Genomic DNA, 22,024 nt, shown 5'->3' with positions numbered 1-22,024 from the left:
TCGGAGCATTCAAAAATCGGGTGAATTGAGGATCCTTTGCCAATTCAGCAAAGAGATTTGCTACTATCCTCATCGGACTCTTGAAGTAGTCATCAAATTCCTCTTCACTTTGCTGGTCTTTAGTCTCATTATGCCTTGAGGGTCCTTATATCTTGCCAAAGAACATCATTTTCAGCTTGCTGTCCGTGGTTAGTGCCTTATCCAAGATCAAACAATACATTTCCTTTATTTCCATGTGAATGTTCATATTGAGAGGCATCATCACTGGTTAATTGTATCTTATTGTACGAAGACATATTGGTGTAATTTCTTAGCTGAGAGTGAAAATTAGCACTAGCACAGAGCTTTTGGCTTGCAATTAGGTGCCTTGGGCCTACCAAATCAAGGAATTGAGTGATATCTTGGCAATGGAACCATGAAACTAGCCTTTCTTCTTGGAAAGGGTGGTAATTCCTTGATTAAGCACTTAATTATAACAAATAGCAAATGAACATAACTTGAAATGCACGAATTACCTTAACAATCTTGGACATTGGACACCCTATTGGCCCCAAAACTAACGCCCCTTTTAGTATTTCTTTATCTTAATTGCTAATGGAATGAGTACAAGGTGAGTTTCACAATCTCCTTAGAGTTCCAAAAGCCGCTTTACTGAAGCAACAATCAGCAATCAATTCGGGCCAATTGCCCCTTGATTTTTCACCCAGGACTTGCACAAATGGAACCACCAATTGGCCAAATACTGCCCCAATTTACAATGGATGGGATGGCATATTAATTCTATGACAATTACACAAATTTCAGGTGTTGAATTCAGTGTACAATGCCTTCACCAATTGGCATGGATCTTGAGGTGGCTGTCAAATCCCAAATTTTGCAAAAATTTAGGGTTTACAGCAGAGATCTTCTTCTTGTTCACCAAATTTGACTGAAATCTGATCCAAAAGGCTAGAAAATGTTAATAATGATTGAGCACAAGCTGGAAAAGGTGAAAGAATGCTAGAAGAGAGCAATTTAAGAATTCTTTGCGGGAGAAACCCTTTAGATTGGTTGCAGCTTGTCAAAAATTGCCTAGGAGCCATTGCCTACTGCCAGAGATACCAGAAATTGCTGTCTCTAGCCATCAACTGTTGTTGCCAGCTCTTGAAGACCTCAAAATTGCTGTCGCTTGCTTTACAGGAGTTGTTGTGCTGTTCTTGACTCTAGAAGTTTACCCATAGCGAGAAAATCAGACCAACAGCCTGTTTTCTCTGTGTGTGTGTGTGTGTGTGTGTGTGTGTGAATGCAGCGAATACCTCTTTCCAGTCTCCTAAAACGTTTTTCAATCTTGCATGGCCATTTTTGCCAAGTGGCAGCCTTTTAAACCCATTTTCTAGCATTATCCAGCCATTTAATTAATTTTCAGAATTAAATTATTCTAAAAACTAAATTTATCCCTTTTGACCCTGCCTAAAATTAAAAGTGCCCATCTATAATTAAATTGGCTAGGCCGTCTGCAATCTAAAGTGGTCCCCAATCTCTATTGACTCTTAGACTGGCATTAATTAATTAATTAATGCTAGTCGCTAGCGTCACCATTGACACTTATTAGCGAAACCCTTGTCCTAGGGTCAAATCTGATTTCAATCGACTGACAAAATCCAGTTTGCATAACTTATCACAATTTTTGTCTTTGACTCCCATTGCATCCTTGGGGTCCTTGGTTTGTTACCATGAAATAACTACCATGTGCATCACATGCGCTTAAATAACCTTGCACATTTGATCAATAACTTAATTAAATGTTATCAACAAGATTAAAGTATCTCAATATTTTACATCCCCGTGACACTCAACAGAGCATAGAAGGCCCAGAGTGTTACTTGATGCTCAATGGGGAGGTTGAATCTCCACTCCTCTAGTGATGGACATCTTTGTTATGTAGTGGATCTTGGATGTACTTGGTTTGCATCCGACATATTGTTTAGTGATAGTATTTCTGCCACTGGGATTACTATTGAGTGTACTAGTCAATGTGAGTCAGTATGCATGTGGTATGGTTTGTATCCAAGCTTTGAAACTATATATTTGCAAGGTTACTAGCATATATGGAATACATGGAATATACATTTGGATGTGATGTGCATTTGCAAGGCATGCATGGGATACATGGATGGCATGCAATATGCATTTGCAAGTGATGCAAGAGAAGCACAATTGCATAAGTTACATATGGTTTGTAGTTTATGTATGCCGTAAATAAGTATCATGTGGTATATCATTGCGATGAGGCACTTATTATGCTTAGTTTATGCATTACAATGCGTCGGTGGCTAAAACAACGGTGGGTTTTGGCATGTGGATGCATCCCTTGTGGTTCTGACAATGGTTATGATTCATGTGTGTGGATTGTAATTGGTTTAAGTGGCTAGAATTTTAGACATGTAAAGGGCATGAGCATGGTTAAGCAATAGGTGTATATGTTGTTTGATTATGATGCTACTATGCATTTCTAGTAGTGGCAAGGGATGTTTTGCCACATTGCAGTGCAATGGAGGACAATTGCAAGGATTTCAAGGAGATGGTGTGTCATGAGGACGTGGAATTTTATTGTTTTCCTGAGCATTTGTTTAAAAGTTAATCAAATGTGCAAATGTGATAATGTGACTTGTACATGTGAGTTGCAAGTTAATTATTTCACAGTGTGGGATACAAGATCTTAAAATATCAGTTGATACCAAAGGTAAAAGTTGTAATAAGTCATGTCTGACAAGTACTAGGTGGAACCTGGTGTCAGATTTGGGCCTAGAGCAATTTATTGGCCACTAATGTCAATGGCAATATGAGAGACTAGGCATCAATTAATTAATTAATGCCGATATAAGGGTCAATAAATGCTCAAGGATACTTGGAAGACAAATTGGCCTAGCCAATTTAATTATTGGCTGGTGGAATTATTTTTCTAGGCACGAGAATAATGATTAAGCTAGATAATGTTGGAAAATGGGATTAGAAGGATGCCACATGGCAAAACTTGGCTGGCGAAATTAATTTTCTGAGCACAAGAATATTGGTTAAGCTGGATAATGTTGGAAAATGGGATTAGAAGGATGCCACTTGGCAAAACTTGCCTATGCAAGTGGAAAAACGTTTTTGGGGGCTTGTGGAAGTCTATTCCAGCCATTGTGAGAGAGAAGGAGCCTATTAGAGAGCAAAGAGATGTCGTTGATGACCCAAAGTACCTGTGTCTAGCCTCAATATTCCCATCCACCTCCATCTCTGCAAGTTGCAATCTTCGGTGGAGTTGTTTGCATCATAAACCTCTACATTGTCCTAAGCTTCCACATGGCCACCATAGAAAGCATGACACCCATGATCAGAAGTGCATCATAAACCTCTACACTGTCTTAAGCTTCCACATGGCCACCATAGAAAGCATGACACCCATGATCGGAGTGCATAATCCTTATCACTCTCTGGATTTGCAAAAAAATAATGAGTCGGGTGTATATGCTGCCCCTTAAGTCCTGCATATATGCATAAAAATAATGACACTGCAAACTCACTCACTATCTGAGTTATTAGTACCTCTAATATGCCAGGTCTCACTTTACATAATGATTCTGGTATGTTATGTGACTTATTAGGTTAAGGGTTCTAAATATGGTGTCAGTATTTTGGCACAGAGTACTATGATATCATGCTTATGCTAGTACTTATGTTACTGTTTGCTATGTGTAAAGCAATGAAACACAGTAGGTATCCACAGTTTGAAACATTAATGAACTTGCTCCTTTCACCCTTAGTCTAATGCTTTGTTTAAATGACTCTGCTTGATTGCTTAATAATATTTTGATAAGCTCTGATCTAAGTGATAATACTCTGCATTTGGTTTGTCTATTTTCATAGGTGATTGGTTTCAGGTTCAAGAAAGGTCTCCAGCTGCCAATGTGCATTTAGAGATTTTAGAGGCTATGGATTTAAAACCCTCAGATCTAAATGGTATGGTTCATTGGATCACTCAAGCTTTGTAATAGACTTCCCCTTGTTATATAATTCTTGAAATGGAAGTCCCTTACATTGCTGCTTTGTACTGGTTTTTTAGCCTTGGGACACTTTGTTCTGAGGTGTGTTGATAGAATTTTTACTTTTCTAGGGGAAAAGAAAAGGTATGGTTCTGAAGTTAGTAAGACATTGCTTGGTGCATCTGAAAGTTGGCTTATAAATATTACCCAAAGTACCAACTATTTTGAAATATCTGACTTGTGATCGAATCTCACGAAGCAAATATTGTTGAGGACCTCTTTTTAAAATCTTCAAAACAGTTCCTCTAGCAGTTCATAATTACGGTTAAACTCGATGAAGTTGGGAACTTCTATGATTTCCAAAACAGTCTCTCTAACAGTTTATAATTAGAGTTTGGGTTAATTGCTGTTGCTGATTTTACAATTCTTAGGCAAACGTTTCAAAAGATTACCTGAACATCCATATCCTGAAACACATGTGGTGCTGTCAAATATACAAATCTATAGCCATAGTCAGGTTGGGTGTGCAATGATCAAACTATCACATACCAGTGATATATATCTTAGGTATTAAAAAAAGCTAGACGTTCTTCTCACATCGGTGAGTATAGAGTAAAGATCTGCTTGATTCTCTCCTTTTTTCTCTCCACATGCCAGAATTACTGTAGTTTTTTCAAAAGAGTGTATGGTATGAATACCAGATTTGACAATAAGCTCTTCTTAGAGAAAAACAAGAAACTATTCATTGGCCCAGACATTGAGGTTATTAAACTCGTTCTGCTTCTGCATGGCCTGGGCACTCTCAAAAAGCCCTACAACACTGATTTCCTTTTTAAAGGAACGAATACAAAAAATCTCCTCAATGATAAGGATCACAAAGTATATCTTAAGCCTTATGAATTTTTAGTTTGTTAAGATGTATTGTCAATATATAAAGGCTCTGCACTCCTCCATCTTCGTGCTACAACTGGGGTGTTGAGCCTCCACCTGCCTGACCTCTCATTTACCTCACACTGCCATAGCCTACAGTGCACCACCATACATGTTGTATGTGTGCACATGCATGTGCACACATGGTAAGAAGAAAGCTGATCAGATACTTCAACATGTTACTTTAGTAAAAAATATTTGCATTTTAAAAGCCAGGAAGCAAGTGAAAACCCTAGGTTATTTGGAACTGTTTTCAGTATCTATTTATATGGTTGGCTTTTCATTTTTCAGTGATGTAGTACTAAGCACAACATGATGTTACAGTACCAGTGTTGCCTACTGCAGGATTAGCTGACCCGTTTGTCAAAGGATCTTTTGCTACCTGCCATTTTAAAACAAAAGTTTGGAAGAAAACACTTAATCCAAAATGGCAGGAGGAGTTCAAAATTCCTATTGCAAGCTGGGATTTGCCAGCACTTCTGGTACTTCATGTTCGTGACAAGGATCAATTCCGTGATGATGACCTTGGGTATACAAAGGCCTCTGATTTGATTGACCCTGTTGCTCTTCTAACTTTTAGATTGATGCATTTTGTTTTCTTTTTGTACTGTCAGGTTTTGCGAACTGGATCTGGCAGATTACAGAGGGGGTCAGCGGCATGACATCTGGATGCCTTTAAAAGATGTCAAAATGGGTCGTCTGCATATTGCATTGAAAGTGATTGAAAAAGTAAATAGTCAGAAGGTAGCTCCTTAAACCTTGAAATGAAAGCAGTTCTTCAATAGAATATGACAAAGCTCTTTTAATCTCATGTTGCAGGATCCAGGGTCTGTAAAGCAAGGTTTACATCCAGAAAGCTCTCAATCCTCTCTTCCAAGAGATGATGCTACCCATTTAGCAAGTGAGCAGTCTTTAAATGATGACAAGTTTGAAACAATTAATCTCGGAAAAGGTGACGAAGGTGGTTTTGTATCAATCATGAGACCCGGTAAACCTGTCTCAAAGAAATGGCAACAGAGGCAGGGGGTGCAGAGGCATGACGAGTTGATCACTGAGAAAGAAACCTTGGAAACCATGAATATGGGATCCGAAAGCTCTAGTAGCAGTGAAGAGGAAGAGGCAGAAAGGAATACCAAACCCAAAAAGAAGAGGTGGCAATGGCGTTTATCCCCCACTAGCCCACGGGACCAGAAAGAGTTGCCAGCAGAAGTTTTAGCTGTAGGTAACAAAGGGACAACAGTAAGAATGAAATTGGAGCATTCTTCTGGTGATATTGGAAGACACCAAGGTGACAGTACTGGACACAAGAAGGAACATGATCCTTTCTCTGCCACTGATCATGATTCTCCTCAAACCCCAACAAAAAGAACGCACATGAAGAATATGGCAAAGGGCATGGTGAAGCAGGCTGAGAAGACAGCTCATAATGTAAGTCATGCCTTGAGTAGAAAAGGGTCACACAATAGTGAAAAAGGCAGGGAGCAACCAAAAGGTGATCCTGCTGACAATGACATGCCTGTTAATCATGTGGAGGAACCAAAAGTTCTGGAGATGTAGATATTGTATGTGATATCACACCAGAGTCACTGCAAAAATGAGGAAGTCTGTTTGAAGAGTTGTTCATTTGATAAATGTTGTACAGATGTGTTCATAAATGAGCATATATGGAAGATGAAGCAAAGCAGCCACCATTCAAGTCTGGTTTATTTGGTAAATTCTGTACAAATGTGTTGATAACTGAGTATCAAGGCTTCGATTCTCTGAAGATTCTGTGTAAGCATCTACATGCTTTTCAATTGCTTCAGATACTGCTCCCTTCTTAATACAAGAGAAGGCAACCTGCAACCTGCAACCAGCATGGATTTGCTCTTGAATTGAATTAACCTCATACTCTGTATATCCCTTCTGGGGTGCACATTATAAACATGATAGCCCAACTGTTGTGTAAACATACAGATGGATTGAACAGTTGCAAAGATGCCAAGAAGTGTTGGAAAGAGTTAATTTCAGTCCCCATAAGGTTTTTGGAGTTGGATAGGTAGTACTCCATTATGGAGAGACCAAGGGGGATTCTAAATAAGATGCATTTATTTACTAGGATTCTTCAAATTCGTACCTTGTATATCTTATAATAAATTTTTTGTACTTTTACAGCTTGCATGAGGACGTTAATTGCCACACAGGGGTGTGTGTGTGTGTAATACCTTGCCCAACCATCAAAGTTACAGACAACTTCTATAGAGTAGGCGTGTGCACATGCACACACTCTTTTTTGAGATGACTCCTTTTAATTCATGAATGTGTGAAGAGGATAGTTCCTCAATAGTATGCTGTTTTATCCGTGGACACGGTAAAAAATGTCTGTAAACCCAAATAGAAGACATTACATGTGAAGAGAGTCCTTAACAACCAGCAGTCTACTTATGATTTTCCAATCCTTTGTCCATTTTATTGAGGTGAGGGATAGGCTGATAAGGCTGCAATGAAATTTTGAGCCTTTTGTCCAAATAGATCTATGATCCATTGAAGCACATATCTTTGTCAAACACATGAAATATGGAAAGCATGTGTTACCCTCTTCAAACTTGCATGAAGCGGTCCATTAATCAATGCTTGGATTTGCTTTCTCCTAAAAAGCAAATTTTTAGAAGATGGTTTTCAAAAGAGTTCAATTGCTCAAGATATAAATGAGTCACATCCTTACTCAAAATTAAGAGGTAGTTGAAATTGGGTGCATTACATGATGATAGGTCGTGTTCATTTAACCCTTGCTCACAAATGTCGTATCAATAGCATCCATTGTTACAATATTTTACTATCACAACATTTCTTTTTATCTTCTAGTGACTTAGCCATTGCATCCTCTTAAGTGTGACTTTATTGCATTATTTTCCCACCCCAAAGCATTCTATGCATGATTTTCAAACCCATGAATCCCTTTCCACACTTGAAGCATTCTTTGGGTGGAACCCATGAACCCACGAGAGAGAGAGAGAGAGAGAGAGAGAGAGAGAGAGAGAGAGAGAGAGAGAGAGTAGCTTGGTTAAGTTAAATGTGTAGTGAATAGGTCTTGGGTTCAACTCCTGCATTCCGCACGGGCATCTAGTATAGATGTAGAAAAAGGGAAATTTGGACCCAGGTTAGTGGGTTGATAAAATAAGTGGTTTTCCACTAGCATAGCCACTCAATTTTTGAGAGAGAGATATATATATATATATATATATGTATGTATGTATGTATGAGTATTGGTTGTTAAGTGACTACTTTAATACATGGGATCACAATTTAAGGATATTATTTTATATGAAGTAGAAGATAATATTTAGTGAGATTTGAACTCAAGTCAACAAGTAACTAGGCATATGTATGTATATGCGTATACATAAAAACACACACACACACACACACACACACACACACACACACACACACACACACACATTTACACACTTATATACATATGAGAGAGAGAGAGAGAGAGAGAGAGAGAGAGAGAGAGAGAGAGTAGCTTGGTTAAGTTAAATGTGTAGTGAATAGGTCTTGGGTTCAACTCCTCCATTCTGCACGGGCATCTAGTATAGGTGTAGAAAAAGGGAAATTTGGACCCAGGTTAGTGGGTTGATAAAATAAGTGGTTTTCCACTAGCATAACCACTCAATTTTATATATATATATATATATATATATGTATGTATGTATGTATGTATAAGTATTGGTTGTTTGGTGACTACTTCAATACATGGGATCACAATTTAAGGATATTATTTTATATGAAGTAGAAGATAATATTTGGTGAGATTTGAACTCAAGTCAACAAGTAACTAGGCTATATGTATGTATATGCATGTACATAAACACATACACATTTACATACTTATATACATATGTGAGAGAGAGAGAGAGAGAGAGAGAGAGAGAGAGAGAGAGAGAGAGAGAGAGAGAGTAGCTTGGTTAAGGAGAGAGTAGCTTGGTTAAGTTAAATGTGTAGTGAATAAGTCTTGGGTTCAACTCCTCCATTCCGCACAGGCATCTAGTATAGGTGTAGAAAAAGGAAAACTTGGACCCAGGTTAGTGGGTTGATAAAATAAGTGGTTTTTCACTAGCATAACCACTCAATTTTTGAGATATATGTATGTATGTATGTATGTATGTATAAGTATTGGTTGTTTGGTGACGACTTCAATACATATACATGGGATCACAAATTAAGGATATTATTTTATATGAAGTAGAAGATAATATTTAGTGAGATTTAAACTCAAGTCAACAAGTAAGTAGGCTATATGTATGTATATGCGTATACACACACACACACACACCCACCCACACACACACACACACACACACACACACACACACACACACACATTTACATACTTATATACATATGAGAGAGAGAGAGAGAGAGAGAGAGAGAGAGAGATGAATGCCAAAATGGACTGGGAGACCAAAAAATAGTGCTCCATGTTGGTAAGTGCTATAAATGTAAATGTGATGAATGAAACCTAGGAAGTGAGTCCACCTATGGTTCTCATATTGTCTTAAAGGAGGAATTGTATTGTAAACTATTGGGCAAGTGATCTTGCAATGTGGTGCCTAATGGGTGGCATGAAGTCTTGTGGTGAGAAATAATGTTTTTGATCCTCCTATGGTGCCATTATATATATATATATATATATATATATTCCTTTAATGGGGCGGCTTGGGTACTCTCACTAAGTTACAAAGGAGTTTCTCGTAGTCTCAGAGAATGTGCATGAAGGGATCAAGAAAAAAACTTGCATACCATATTTTTGAAATTGAGATGCTTTGGATGCTATGTTAAATAAATAAGAGAGCTAAATGAGTGTTAGATGTAGCGGAAGTAAATGTAAGAAGGAAGTGTGCAATGAAAGACTTGAAAAAGTGTGGCTAAGCCTAAAGGAAACTAGCCTAAGGTTCCTAAGGATGACCTAGCATGCCTAAGAAATAGCCTAGGGAAGATAATGACGAGACAACCAAAGATGAGACAACAGAAGAAGGCTCCTCCACTTGATGAATGTGAAGAAACATTGACTCGGTTGTGGTAATAGTTGGTGGTGAAATAAAGGTTGACAACGACTTTGATGTAAATTCACCCTTTACTCTTTGACGAAGGTAAGGGTATTTTTTCCAACACTTCTTCTCTGGGTGTGAGGTCTTCCCACAATGAGGACACATGGGATATCTTTTAGGCTTTTCTACACAATTTATATTAGTCTAAAGATGACTCCCATTTCTTACTCTTCCCTTCCTTCTGCTTAGCTTGTCATGCACTTGTTGATATTACCACAAAAGCATGGCTATGTGCACAAGCTCTGCCAAAATCTCTCTCCATGTGGTGCTCATCCTGCTTAAGCACCAACGAGACTAACTCCACCCAACCGATAGTTTCATATATGAGAGGTGAGAAGACTAGTATAGAACATATCATAGGTCGGTGACGTAAGATGTGAGAGAAGTTCATAGTTAGGTCCTTTGAAGCAATATTATGACCAAGGGATACAATCTCATCCCAGATCTCCACCTTGTGGATGTGATCCCTTAGTGTAGGGGAATCTCCTCCAACTTCTCTGATGCAGATAGAGAGCAGGATAAGCACTTGAACAAGGGATATCATCATTGCCAATCAGGGACCAAAAGGTCCAAAAAAATATGAAGGGAGAGAATGCCAGGATGGTGGTTGGTTTGTACTATCCTGATCCACACGAACCCCCAAAGCATACATGTCGACCATAAATGCCCTTAAAGAAGTACATGCAAGAAAATAAGAGAAAACATGTTGCAACTAGGATGTTCTCTGCCAATTTGGGGTCCATCAATTTTCTAATCATAAAGGACTGATGTACAACAATGGAGACACGGGGTATCCAAGGTGGTAGAGGTGACTCAATGCTAGGAAAGCAAGTTGAAGTACAAATGCGAACTCCTCAGGGGATGAAAATTGAGCAGCCTAAAATTGGTTGGAATTTGATCAAGGAGCTTGAGAAGATGATTTGGAAAAGAGAAGAGTCTCTACCTCGAAATGATGATATTTGACATGTAGAAAGTGTTGCGCATATCTACCCAAGGCTTGAGGGACTAGCAATGTTCAAAATGCAGCCTAAAAGTTGATCACATGTTGTCAGAGAAGCCCCCTAATTGAAGGTTGATGCATGCAAGAAAAGAAGCCACCTATGTAGGAGAGAATTGCCCAGGTGCAAAACGTAATACACTTGAGGAAGCTACCTGCTAATAACATAGATTCTGCCTGACTACAATAGGTTGTCGACTTGGAAAATAGGCCGCCCAACCTAATATGATGATGCCCAAGGATAAATGTAGTAATTGGAAGGCACACTTGCATTAAAAAAATCTTGCTAGAGCTCCAAGTCAACTTGCATGGACAACAAATTGTGTTGCCCTACATTGCAACACATTAAACACAAGGTTGTCACCCAACTTATTGGATGCTTGAACAATGTGCTTCTCTTCGTAGACTCTGGCTCCCACATGTGGCTTTGATACCATGTGAGATTGCACAATGGAGTTTAAATAGGGGAGGGCCTATCCTATTGCTTCTTTGTTTAAGAACATGCACTGTGGAGAAAATAGGAAATTATCAAAGACAGAAGACTATTTAATCACCCCAAAGGAGGAAGTTGGATGTATCTACCAAGCGCCACATGCACTATAGAAAATGGGCTTCAAAGTATGTCTCTATCACTTTTCTCGATTCTTATTTGTGGTAGGACTCCGCTTCCATTAACTCAAGCCATGTAAGGTTTGGGTCATGTCATTGAGGTTGAGGGACTGAGATATGCATAAACCAACCTATACTAGACCGTGTTTGCAAACTTGAAACTCAAACTTATAGGGGGTTTTAACATAGATTATTCTCTTTTCTGTTTGTGACGGTGAGTGTCTAGTGCACAAGTGGAGGAGTAATACTTCTTAGTGAAAGGTGAGAAGGATCGAAGCTTGCACGCAAGCTATGGCGGGAGAGCAAGAGCAAGGAAGAGAGAGACAAGAAATGGGAACTCCAACCATCACAATGTGTGACCGGGCCTTCCTTTATTTACTAGTCACTAAAATGAATGTAAAGAATAAAGTGACGTGACGGGCGCCCGCCACCTGCAGTGTGCAGTGGTGGGTACTGTCAGTGTAGTAATACACGGGGCGGCACGGCGGAGGCGCCTTTACCCCAACAACCTCCCACGTAAAGGCGAATCTGCCCTAGTGAGAGAGAAAAGAAAAGAAAAAAAAGACAGTACAACTGTACATAGGTACAAGGGATGAGGAAAGGCAACATCTCATCCAACACCCATCAATCTCCTGAGGAAGGCAAAGCGCTCAGTAGTGAGGCTTTTCGTGAGCAGATCTGCATGATTCTCGTCAGTGGAGATCTTGACAAGGTCAACAGACTTGTCCTCCACGACACTACGTATGAAGTGATACCTCACCTCAATGTGTTTCGTCTTCGCATGGAAGACCGGATTATTAGCCAACTGAATGGCACTCATAGAATCCGAATGCAGTGTAGGTATAGCATCAATCCCAAGGTCAGCAACTAGACGGCCTAGCCATATGGCCTCCTTGCAAGCCTCAGTGGCTGCAACATACTCGGCCTCAATGGTAGACAAAGCCGTACACTTCTGAACCCGGGACATCCAAGAGACAACACCTCTAGCATAGGTGAATACATAGCCAGAAGTGGACTTCCTACTATCTGCATGTCCTGCATAATCGGAGTCAGTGTACCCCATGACCCCTGTATCCTCGCTGCCATAGCAAATACACATATCTGTTGTGCCCTTCAGGTACCTCATGATACCCTTCACGGCATCCCAATGTTTCCTACCAGGTGTAGCCATATACCGTGCCACAACACCAACTGCAAAGGCAATATCTGGACGAGTGGCTATCATGGCATACATCAAACTACCCACGGCTGAAGCATAAGGGATCTGGGCCATCTCGGCCCTCTGCTCATCTGTCTGCGGACAATCGGCCTGTGATATCTTCACATAAGAAGGCAATGGACAGCCAATAGGCTTTATGTCCTGCATGCGGAAGCGCTTAAGGACTTTATGAATATACTCCCTCTGTGATAAGTAGAGGAGTCCCTGATGCCTGTCACGTCTAATGCGTATACCAAGGATGTGAGAGGCCTGTCCCAAATCCTTCATCTCAAAGCTCTTCTTCAGCTGAGATTTAAGAGCATCTAGCTCATCATGAGCTTTCCTGCTATCAGCATATCATCCACATAGAGTACCAAAATAAGCAATGAACCATCACGGGCTTTCTTCGTGTAAAGACACGGATCCATAGCACTCCTGCTGTAGCCCTGTGACTGCATAAAGGCATCAAACTTATGATACCATGCCCTAGGTGCCTGCTTCAAGCCATAAAGACTTTTCTTCAACTTGCACACCAGGTGCTCCCTGCCAAATTCTGCAAAGCCCTTAGGCTGCTCCATATAGATCTCATCATGCAAGTCCCCATGTAAGAAAGCCGTATTGACATCCATTTGATATAGATCTAAGTCAAGCTGAGCAACCAAAGCCAAGACCAAGAGCAGGGTGGTCATCTTAACCACAGTTTAAAAGACCTCATCAAAGTCTACACTATGCTTCTGCTTAAAACCCTTTGCTACCAATCTAGTCTTGTATGCCGGCTTGGGGTGTCCAGGGGTACTTTTCAGGTTGTACACCCACTTGCAGGGCAAAGCCTTCTTGCCCTTAGGCAAGGCAACCAAATCCCAAGTCTCATTCTTATGCAAGGAGTCGATCTCAGACTGCATAGCCCTCTCCCAGGAGTGACTGTCACCCCTGCGCATAGCCTCATCATAAGTGAAAGGCTCTCCTGCATTTGTAACCAAAACATAATGCATAGAGGGCTGAAATCTATCAGGAGGACGTCTGTCTCTAGCAGACCGTCTCACTGTAGGCTCTGCTGCCTACCCAGTTGTCTGGCCAACACCCTAACCATGAGTATTTGCTGCAGCTGTAGGTTGTCCAACTGGCTGTGCAGGAGCTCTAGGCTCCTCCTGAAAGATCACTCTGCGAATCTCAACCACCTTCTCAGGCTGCCTGTGCATCTTGTCTTCATGGAAGACTACATCATGCCTGCGTACTATTTTCCGCGCTTGCGGATCCCATAGGCGATAGCCCATCTCTCCTGAATCACCATAACCAAGAAAGATGCATTTAATGCTCTTTGGATCCAACTTACTCCTCTTGTCCTTGGGCACATGGCAAAATGCCTCACATCCAAAGACACGGAGATGCGCATAAGAGGGTGGCTTACCAGCCCAAACTTCCTCTGCAACCTCGAAATTTAATCCACTTGAAGGCGATCGGTTTATGACATGCATTATCATACTAAACTGCCTCAGCCCAAAAGCTCTGTTGTAGGCCTGCATGGCTAAGCATAGAGCGGACATGCTCCTGAATAGTCCTGTTCATGCACTCAGCCAAACCATTCTGGGGTGGGGTGTAAGGGGCCGTCAACTGACGCTTAATACCCCTGTCATCACAAAACTGCTCAAAAGCACGTGAGATATATTCTCCCCCATTGTTAGTCCTAAGGCATTTCAACCTATACCCAGTCTGGTTCTCAACAAGAGCAAGCCAATGCTGAAAGACTGCCAAGACATCGAACTTTTACTTTATGGGATAAGCCCACACTTTCCTAGAAAAATCATCAATGAAGGTAACAAAGTACTTCGTGCCACCCATAGACATACGTGGCATGAGCCCACAAACATCTGAATGCACCAAAGCCAAGGGCTCACTCATGCATGGCCTACCCGATTTCTTATGCGTAGACCTATTCTGCTTACCATAAAGACAATGATCACACAAGTCAAAACATGCATAGTCCAAAGGCGGAAGATACTGCAAACCAGATAACATTTTCATTCCCTTTAAAGACATATGCCCCAAATGGGCATGCCAAAGTGATACATGTGGGATAGAACTGACTGCCAAAACATGGTCTACAGAAGACCCAGATACAACAAGAGGATAGAGGCTGCCAGCCTTGGCACCTCTAGCAAGCACAAGTCTGCCTCTGGTAATCTTTCAGGCAGAATCCCCAAAACAAACATGAAGCCCTGCATCATCCAACTGTCCTACAGACATAAGACTGCGCGTAAGCGCAGGTACATGACGTACATTCCTGAGCAAAAAGGAACTGCCAGTGGAAAATTGCAACTGAATATCTCCACAGCCCACAATATCAAGAGACCTATCATCTCCAAGTCTGACTGATCCAGATACCGTACGGTAAGAGTGAAACTACTCACTGTAAGGCGTCACATGGAAGGACGCACCTGAATCCAATAACCAGCACTGTGCATACATACTAGGTGTCTCAGTCAAGTGTGAGGCATCAGAAGAACTAGCTGCAAGTATGAACTCATCACCACCATCGGAATCCTCATCTGCATGACATTAATTTCCTCAATCTTGACGCTAGACTTCGCAGGTACTATGCTGCGATCAGAGGACTTCTCCTGCACTTTCTCTTTCCCCTTGTCCTTGCGCTTCTCATTGCGCAACTCATGACACTGTGATCTGATATGGCCATTTTTCCCACAATGATGACAAGTGACATTAGCGTTGCGCCCACGCGACTTACTACGCGACTTTCCACGAGATTCAGACCGACCCTTCTACGAGTCACGGCCACGGCCATGACCACGATCATTCCTGTCATTTCTGCCTCTAGCTGTCAAAGCATGTGAAACACGAGAGGCATCCAAGTTTTTGCGATTAACTTTTTCCTGCAGAAGAGCACTCTCAACATCATTCAATTTCAGAGTAGCACTAGAGGCACATAGGGCAGTGCGGAATACATCCCATGACTCATTCAGAGTCCCAAGCAAGAAAAGAGGAGTTACTTCCTCTCCAAAGGTTATATCCTGCGAAGTTAGGTTCTTCAGTATAGCATGGAACTGGCTCAAGTGAGCAGACATAGTCACATTATCCTTCATGCGCAGATCCATAAGTTGCTTCAACTAGTACATCTGACTCGCCGGACTTTTCTTATCATAAAGATTCTTGATCTTATTCCATAGATCCCATGCACTCTCTACTTCCTCAAATACATTATAATGTACCTGTTGAGTGAGAGACAATACAATCGTGGACTTGCATAGCTCATCAAGTTCAAGCCAGTCGTCATTGTCCATAGTTTCAGGCTGCTCCCCGCTCAACCGAAGTGGCTCAATCTGAGATTTCTGTACCAAGACATGCCAAATTTGACTCTTCCAATACGAGTAGTTGGTACCATCCAACTTTGTGATGTTAAATATGACATTATCAGTCGAAGAGGACGCCATAATGCAGGCTGGAAATGCACAGACAATGTAAAACTGCTGGCTGTTTTACTGCTGAAAATGCCCAAAGTCCACTGAAATGAGCTTCAAATGGCGAGAAAAGTGTGCCAAAAGATGCTGCCCACTTAGTACTAGGTGTGGTATACCAAATCAGGATATTTCAGCATAAAAAATACGGCTCAGTCCACCAATAAATGCTTGCTGTAATAAATTTCAGAACTGCAATAATGAGAGCAAACTGTCCCAAACTGGATCTAATGTCAACTAAACAATACTAGGTCCAAAGCCTGCATAAAGAGGACAAAGCAAAGCCAAATGTCAGTGAAAATACATGAGCATAACACCGAGAGATGTCAAATAGCATCTGGCAGTAAGAGGCACACCCCCAGATAATCTAGGCAAAATATACTTGCAACTGCCAAAATCTGACACAAATAGGTGTCTACTCAAAAGAAAGCGGATCCAAAACTGAGACTCAGCTCATAAGCATCCTGTGAACCAAGACATATACTCAATGTAACATCCAATTGTCGGAGTATAATCCCAAAGTCTCAATACATTTGTAACTGCTCAATGACATAGACTGCTCCAATAGCATGTAATCTTTGCTCAAGGTCAAGTAAGCATGTAAGATACTCCCACTGGTACAAAAGGTGTACAAACGAGCTCAAGGGCTCAAGCAACCCAAGACAAAGTACCAGTGACAAGTGACCAAGTCAATGCATCATACGCATCCCAAGAGCATGACATACATTAGCAACTGATGGAAGCAACCAACAAGCAATACATAATTCCAAAATAAGATCTCTGTCAACTGAATGACATCCGATAGCAACCAAGTAAATGATCAAAACTGAGTCGGAAATGCTCAAATACATCCAAGGCAAAGCTCCCAATGTCGGTAAAGCATAGACGAACCAAGCGGCATATATCACGAACCAAAGTATGTAATGTTTGAAGCTTAACTGTCAAGCATAGACATGAGGCATAAGCGGTCCAAGAGCATGCCAAGTCGGTCCAAATGCCAGTGAATACCAACCAAGACAGAGCTTATGCATAGCTCAAATACATTCCATAGATTCAAACATGAGCTCAAAGTCGTCCCCAAATGTCAGATACATGATGGCAAATCCCAAAGCATACATCCGGTACCAATAGGTAAGTGACAAAGCATCCAAAGTACCTTCAGCCCACTATTATTATAGCTAAGTTTGACTATCAAAACTGAGAAATTTCAGCCAATATTTCAAGCCAAAATCATGGCATAATCATGTGCATACATTCCCAAGGCACTAGGCATCATGTAGGCCGCATACGGGCATCAAACAAGGTAACCGGAGTAGAGTATAAGCATCAAATGCCAATGCCAAGTGTGGCTGCCCTGTTTCCAGCACTGTATAACAGTAAAAATCTGAGCAAACAAGGGCTCAATCCAGCTCCAAAAGCCTATCCAAACAATGGCACATCATCCCCAATCATATAGGCATTTACCGAGCACAAAAGGGGCATCATCGGACCATCACCACTGATCTCAGGCATGAGAAGCAGGGGGCTGCCCTGTATTACAACATGTAGACCTGTGATTTTTAGCCTATCTGAAAATGTGGAGCTCAAAGCTCAAAGGTTAAGTGCCATGGATCAGTACCAAAGGGCATAAAGCAAGGCCAACGTGGTTATTGAATGCCCAATAAGCTCTAGGAGGAAGTGGGAGCTGGAGGAAGAGGAATGCCACGTGTGTAAAGTATTGCCACAGCAGGGAGCAGCCTGTGTGATCTCAGAGCAGGCCTGGACTGCCACGTGTGCTGGGGAAGACAAATGGGGAGGGTAGGTAGGCACTAGTAGTGCTCCAAGAAGCCTTGAGTGGGCTCAAACCACATGGAGCACAAGGGGAACTGCTGACGGGCTGCTCGGGGAAGCTTCAAATGATGGTTGCCCCTCTTCTTCCACCTGTTTAAAACTGAGAACTGAAGGAAAACCCTTCAAACTTTGATGCAATACCTCAAGGGCAAGGCCTTGAAGAAGCCCAACAATGCCCGGAGGGAGCTCGGGAAGCCGCGGAGTGTCGGAAGCTCGGGAGATCGGCTATGGCTGTCGGGATGGAGACCCAATGCGTGAAGGGAGTCGATGCGAAGGTAGAGAGGCACCGAGTCGAGCTCGAGCAAGAGGAAGCCAAGCTCTGATACCAGTTGAAAGGTGAGAAGGATCGAAGCTTGCACGCGAGCTATGGCGAGAGAGCAAGAGCAAGAAAGAGAGAGACAAGAAATGGGAACTCCAATCGTCACAATGTGTGACCGGGCCTTCCTTTATTTACTAGTCACTAAAATGAATATAAAGAATAAAGTGACGTGATGGGCGCTCGCCACCTGTAGTGTGCAGTGGTGGGTACTGTCAGTGTAGTAATACACGGGGCGGCACGACGGAGACGCCTTTACCCCAACACTTAGTCTTCAGTAGCACAAGTTACTGCAAAGGCTACCTTAAGAGCAAGCCCCTCCCCCCAACAAAACCCCCTAGTATATTCTTCTAGATTTTGAATTTTACTTTAATTATGCATGTGTTTGGGAATTGTCTCTTACATTTCTTTACATATTTAGATTCCTTTGTTATACACGTTACAGCACTTGCACGGGGACATATGGTGTCACCTGTGAGATCGAAGGGAATGGCCGCATTATCTAGATCAGAGGAGGTTTGATTTTTTTTTGATAGATGCTTGATATTGTCGACCTCTATTTTGCCACATGTTCATTTGTAGTGGGCGTAAGTATAAACCAAAGCTTGTTTATATAATGTGAATCTAATTTTAATGCTAACTCTAGTTATGTCATTGTAATGAAATATAGAGATGAGGAGGACATGCCAAGGAAGTTTGTCCTCACATAGTTGGAGTGGGAATCGAGGAGCCATAAGTGAGTATTGGATAGCATTGCTCTCTTCCTATAGCATAGATGAAGCAATGCATAGTATGTTCACAATCATTACAACTAGGGTTTCTTGAGTTGAATTGATCTACAACCCCCATCTCTTGTTAAAAACATGTAGTGGAAGGTAAATGACTAAACCAAAAAAGCTACTAAATTCATAACTTCGGATCCACAAGAACAATAGTCACCATCTACTAATCTTGTTTCTCCACCAAAGTAAATGAATTACCCAAGATCAAAGATTGCAATATGAAATTCCTTGTGGACACACAATCAGAATAATATTCCATTACTACTGACTTTAAGGGTGAGGATACCCGATCCTCAAAAGAAAAGCAGGCCCAAGTGAAGCAGAGCCTAGGTAAACATTTGAAGCTAAAGAACCAAAACTCACCATAAGGTGAGGATGCTTGTCTCTTGCCCCCATTTAGCATAATTTCTAGTTAGTTTGATGTTCAATCTTGGTAAATGCTTCTCCTTGCAGACCTCTGCTCCTTGATCCCACAAGCATTAAGGTTAGACACCCAACCTTAAGGAGTGTATCTCACCCTAGGCACCCCATTCACATCTCATAGATTCTCCATTTATCTAGGCACACCATCACACATAGACACTCCATTAGTGCATCCTTAGGTTGGCCACATTCCATATCCACATATTCCCTTTAGAGCATTTGGGCACAACCTAGTCGCTCTTCATTCATCCTAACCATACACTCGTATCCTAGAGCCACATTCCCTAGGTTACACCATTGACACTTAGGCTAGGGATTTGTCTCCTCTAGGCATGTTGTAGACTTGTTTTTACTGCAAGCGGCCCCTTATTAGTTCCACATGGTGTCAAGTCCAACTTGGTGACGATTGCTATTACTAGAACAATGCTTGATCATTTGCATTTTACGGCAGCTAGTCCTGTGTATGTTCTGTTTTGGGCCTAGGTAGCCTTCTTCTCCCTCGGTGATAGTTGACTTGATTGGCCTCATCCCAAGACTAGGTGATACCTTCTTGACATTCACGTTGGGTAGGTCTTTCTAAACCTAGGCGACATCAAGGCAACCTATTCTTAAAGGCCAAAAGCATGGAAGGGCCATGTTTCATGCAAGTTTGATTAAATTTCAGCCTCTTTTAGGGTGTGTTTACATCTTATAGCCTATAGGAACTTGTGTTTACATGTTAGCATGCCTTCTCTACATCAAGTCATCTCTCTCAACCCAGATACTCCCCATTTATATTGTTCTATATATGTCCTTTGTTGACCAGCAGATCGACAAAATTTGAATAGGTGGAGGGCATCCGAGTTGCAGCATGTTCTTATGTTTTCTTACAGGCACTTCTTGAAGGACAGATACGACTGATGTGCATGCTTTGTAGGATCACGTGGTTCAAGATCATTCAGGATGACCACCATCCTATCATTCTCTCCCTGTGTGTGTTTGTTGTGCATGGGGTGGGCTGCGTATGCACGTGTGAGTCTGACGATAGGGTGAATGTGTGAGAGAGCTTGTGTGTGTGTGTGTGTGTGTGTGCGTGAGTGGGGCTCAAGGACGTCCTTGATTATTTACCCAAAGCTTAAATAATTGAGGAAAAACCTGTTTGGATGCGGCGCTGATCAACCAGAGGAATCAGGATGCTTCGCCAATGCCAGCTCTCTTTGTCAATGCCAACACCAGCGCCTGCAACAGCCTGAGTCGAGACGCCAGCCGCCTTCTCAAGGGCGCTACTAGGAGACCACGCCTGCCACCAAGCTGCAAATGCAGCCAGTAGCCTACCCGCCCGTCTGCTCATGACAGCCACCATTGACCAAGGAGGTGAAGGTTCGCGAGCAGCTGCCTCAGTCAGTGTGCACGTAGCTGGAGAGAGATGAGTCGCAGCGCCCAGCAGATCGAGGCGGGACTAACATCGGGAGCCAATCATGGGAAGACAATCGACATAAGCTTGAGGGTCGACTCTCGAGACGCTTCGCTTGGAGACGCTTGTGCTGCGGCTCCTTGGAAGTGTGAGTTCACACTAAAGTTTTGTCAAATCCCTAGATATTCCTCTTTCTTCTAGATGTCCGAGTGATGTGTAAGCATATATAATTACATACATGATCTAGAAAAAACAATAAAATGACTAAATAAAACAATCACTTTTATTTTATCTTCAAAAAATTACCATAGATAAAGAAATTTGAAAGAAAAAAATACTTAAAAGACAAATATTTTTCTTTAAAAGTTTTAATGTCATGAGATGAATATAAACCAAGATACTTGTTGAATAAAATATTTTAAAAATATATTAAACTAATGGCAACCGTGTGTATTGGTGCATCACAAATGGCCAAGAGTTTACTATTGGATAGCTTTGGATCCCTTTAGTTTAGTTTTGGGCATATTTAATGTTTGAGATTAAACCACCATTACATTCGTTTGCAATTCAAAAAAAAAAAACCAAAGGTTTACAAAGGTATTGGTTTTATAGAGATTTACTAAGTATTAGAAAAATAAATACATTAAAACAAGAAGCTCCATCTTGGGGGGGGGGGGGGGGGGGGAGGGGGATGTTGGTGTGGTGGGAACCAATGTTTCCCAAGAAAGCTACTTTGTCTTTCTCATAATCCAACAAAACACAACACGGTCTTGTCGTGACTAGCCAAAAAAGAATATTTAGCCTCTCTCAATAAACTATCACATACACAATACAAATTCATAGGCATCCTGGAATTGAAGCAATAGTTTTTCTTGGTCGTATTTCATGCAACAAATTTCCTAGACATGAACGAAGAAGCCTCATTCATAGTGTAACCTTCAGTGAGAATATCAAAGTGAGCATGACATCGATCTATTTT

At 41.5% G+C, this 22,024-nt stretch overlaps 1 protein-coding gene and 1 long non-coding RNA gene across 3 annotated transcripts in view; one reads left to right on the top strand and one right to left on the bottom strand.

Annotated features, from left to right (window-relative positions):
- LOC148013585 (C2 domain-containing protein At1g53590-like) overlaps positions 1-7,090 on the top strand; it is a 52,384-nt gene extending 45,294 nt beyond the window's left edge. Inside the window, exons 9-12 of one of the 2 annotated variants that reach the window (XM_087668617.1) lie at positions 3,889-3,981; positions 5,280-5,463; positions 5,549-5,663; positions 5,754-7,090. In XM_087668617.1, the coding sequence (XP_087524743.1) occupies positions 3,889-3,981; positions 5,280-5,463; positions 5,549-5,663; positions 5,754-6,491 (1,130 nt within the window). In that variant the 3' untranslated portion in view covers positions 6,492-7,090. Of the gene's footprint in view, positions 1-3,888; positions 3,982-5,279; positions 5,464-5,548; positions 5,679-5,753 lie in introns of both variants that reach the window. The other variant, XM_087668616.1, reaches the window with a different exon arrangement.
- LOC148013584 (uncharacterized) lies at positions 4,590-21,193 on the bottom strand. The gene is made up of 2 exons (XR_015688958.1): positions 20,787-21,193; positions 4,590-5,027 (listed from the first exon to the last, which is right to left on the bottom strand). It is a non-coding gene; the product is annotated as an uncharacterized LOC148013584 (long non-coding RNA).
- Positions 21,194-22,024: the final 831 nt, after the last annotated feature.

This window comes from Lygodium microphyllum, chromosome 26 (assembly GCF_053477565.2).
Source record: "Lygodium microphyllum isolate KBCC chromosome 26, Lygodium_microphyllum_v1.1.10, whole genome shotgun sequence".
NCBI classification, from domain to species: Eukaryota; Viridiplantae; Streptophyta; class Polypodiopsida; order Schizaeales; family Lygodiaceae; genus Lygodium; species Lygodium microphyllum.
The sequence above is the reverse complement of the archived record's forward strand: the minus strand, read 5'-3'. Positions and strand labels throughout refer to the sequence as shown.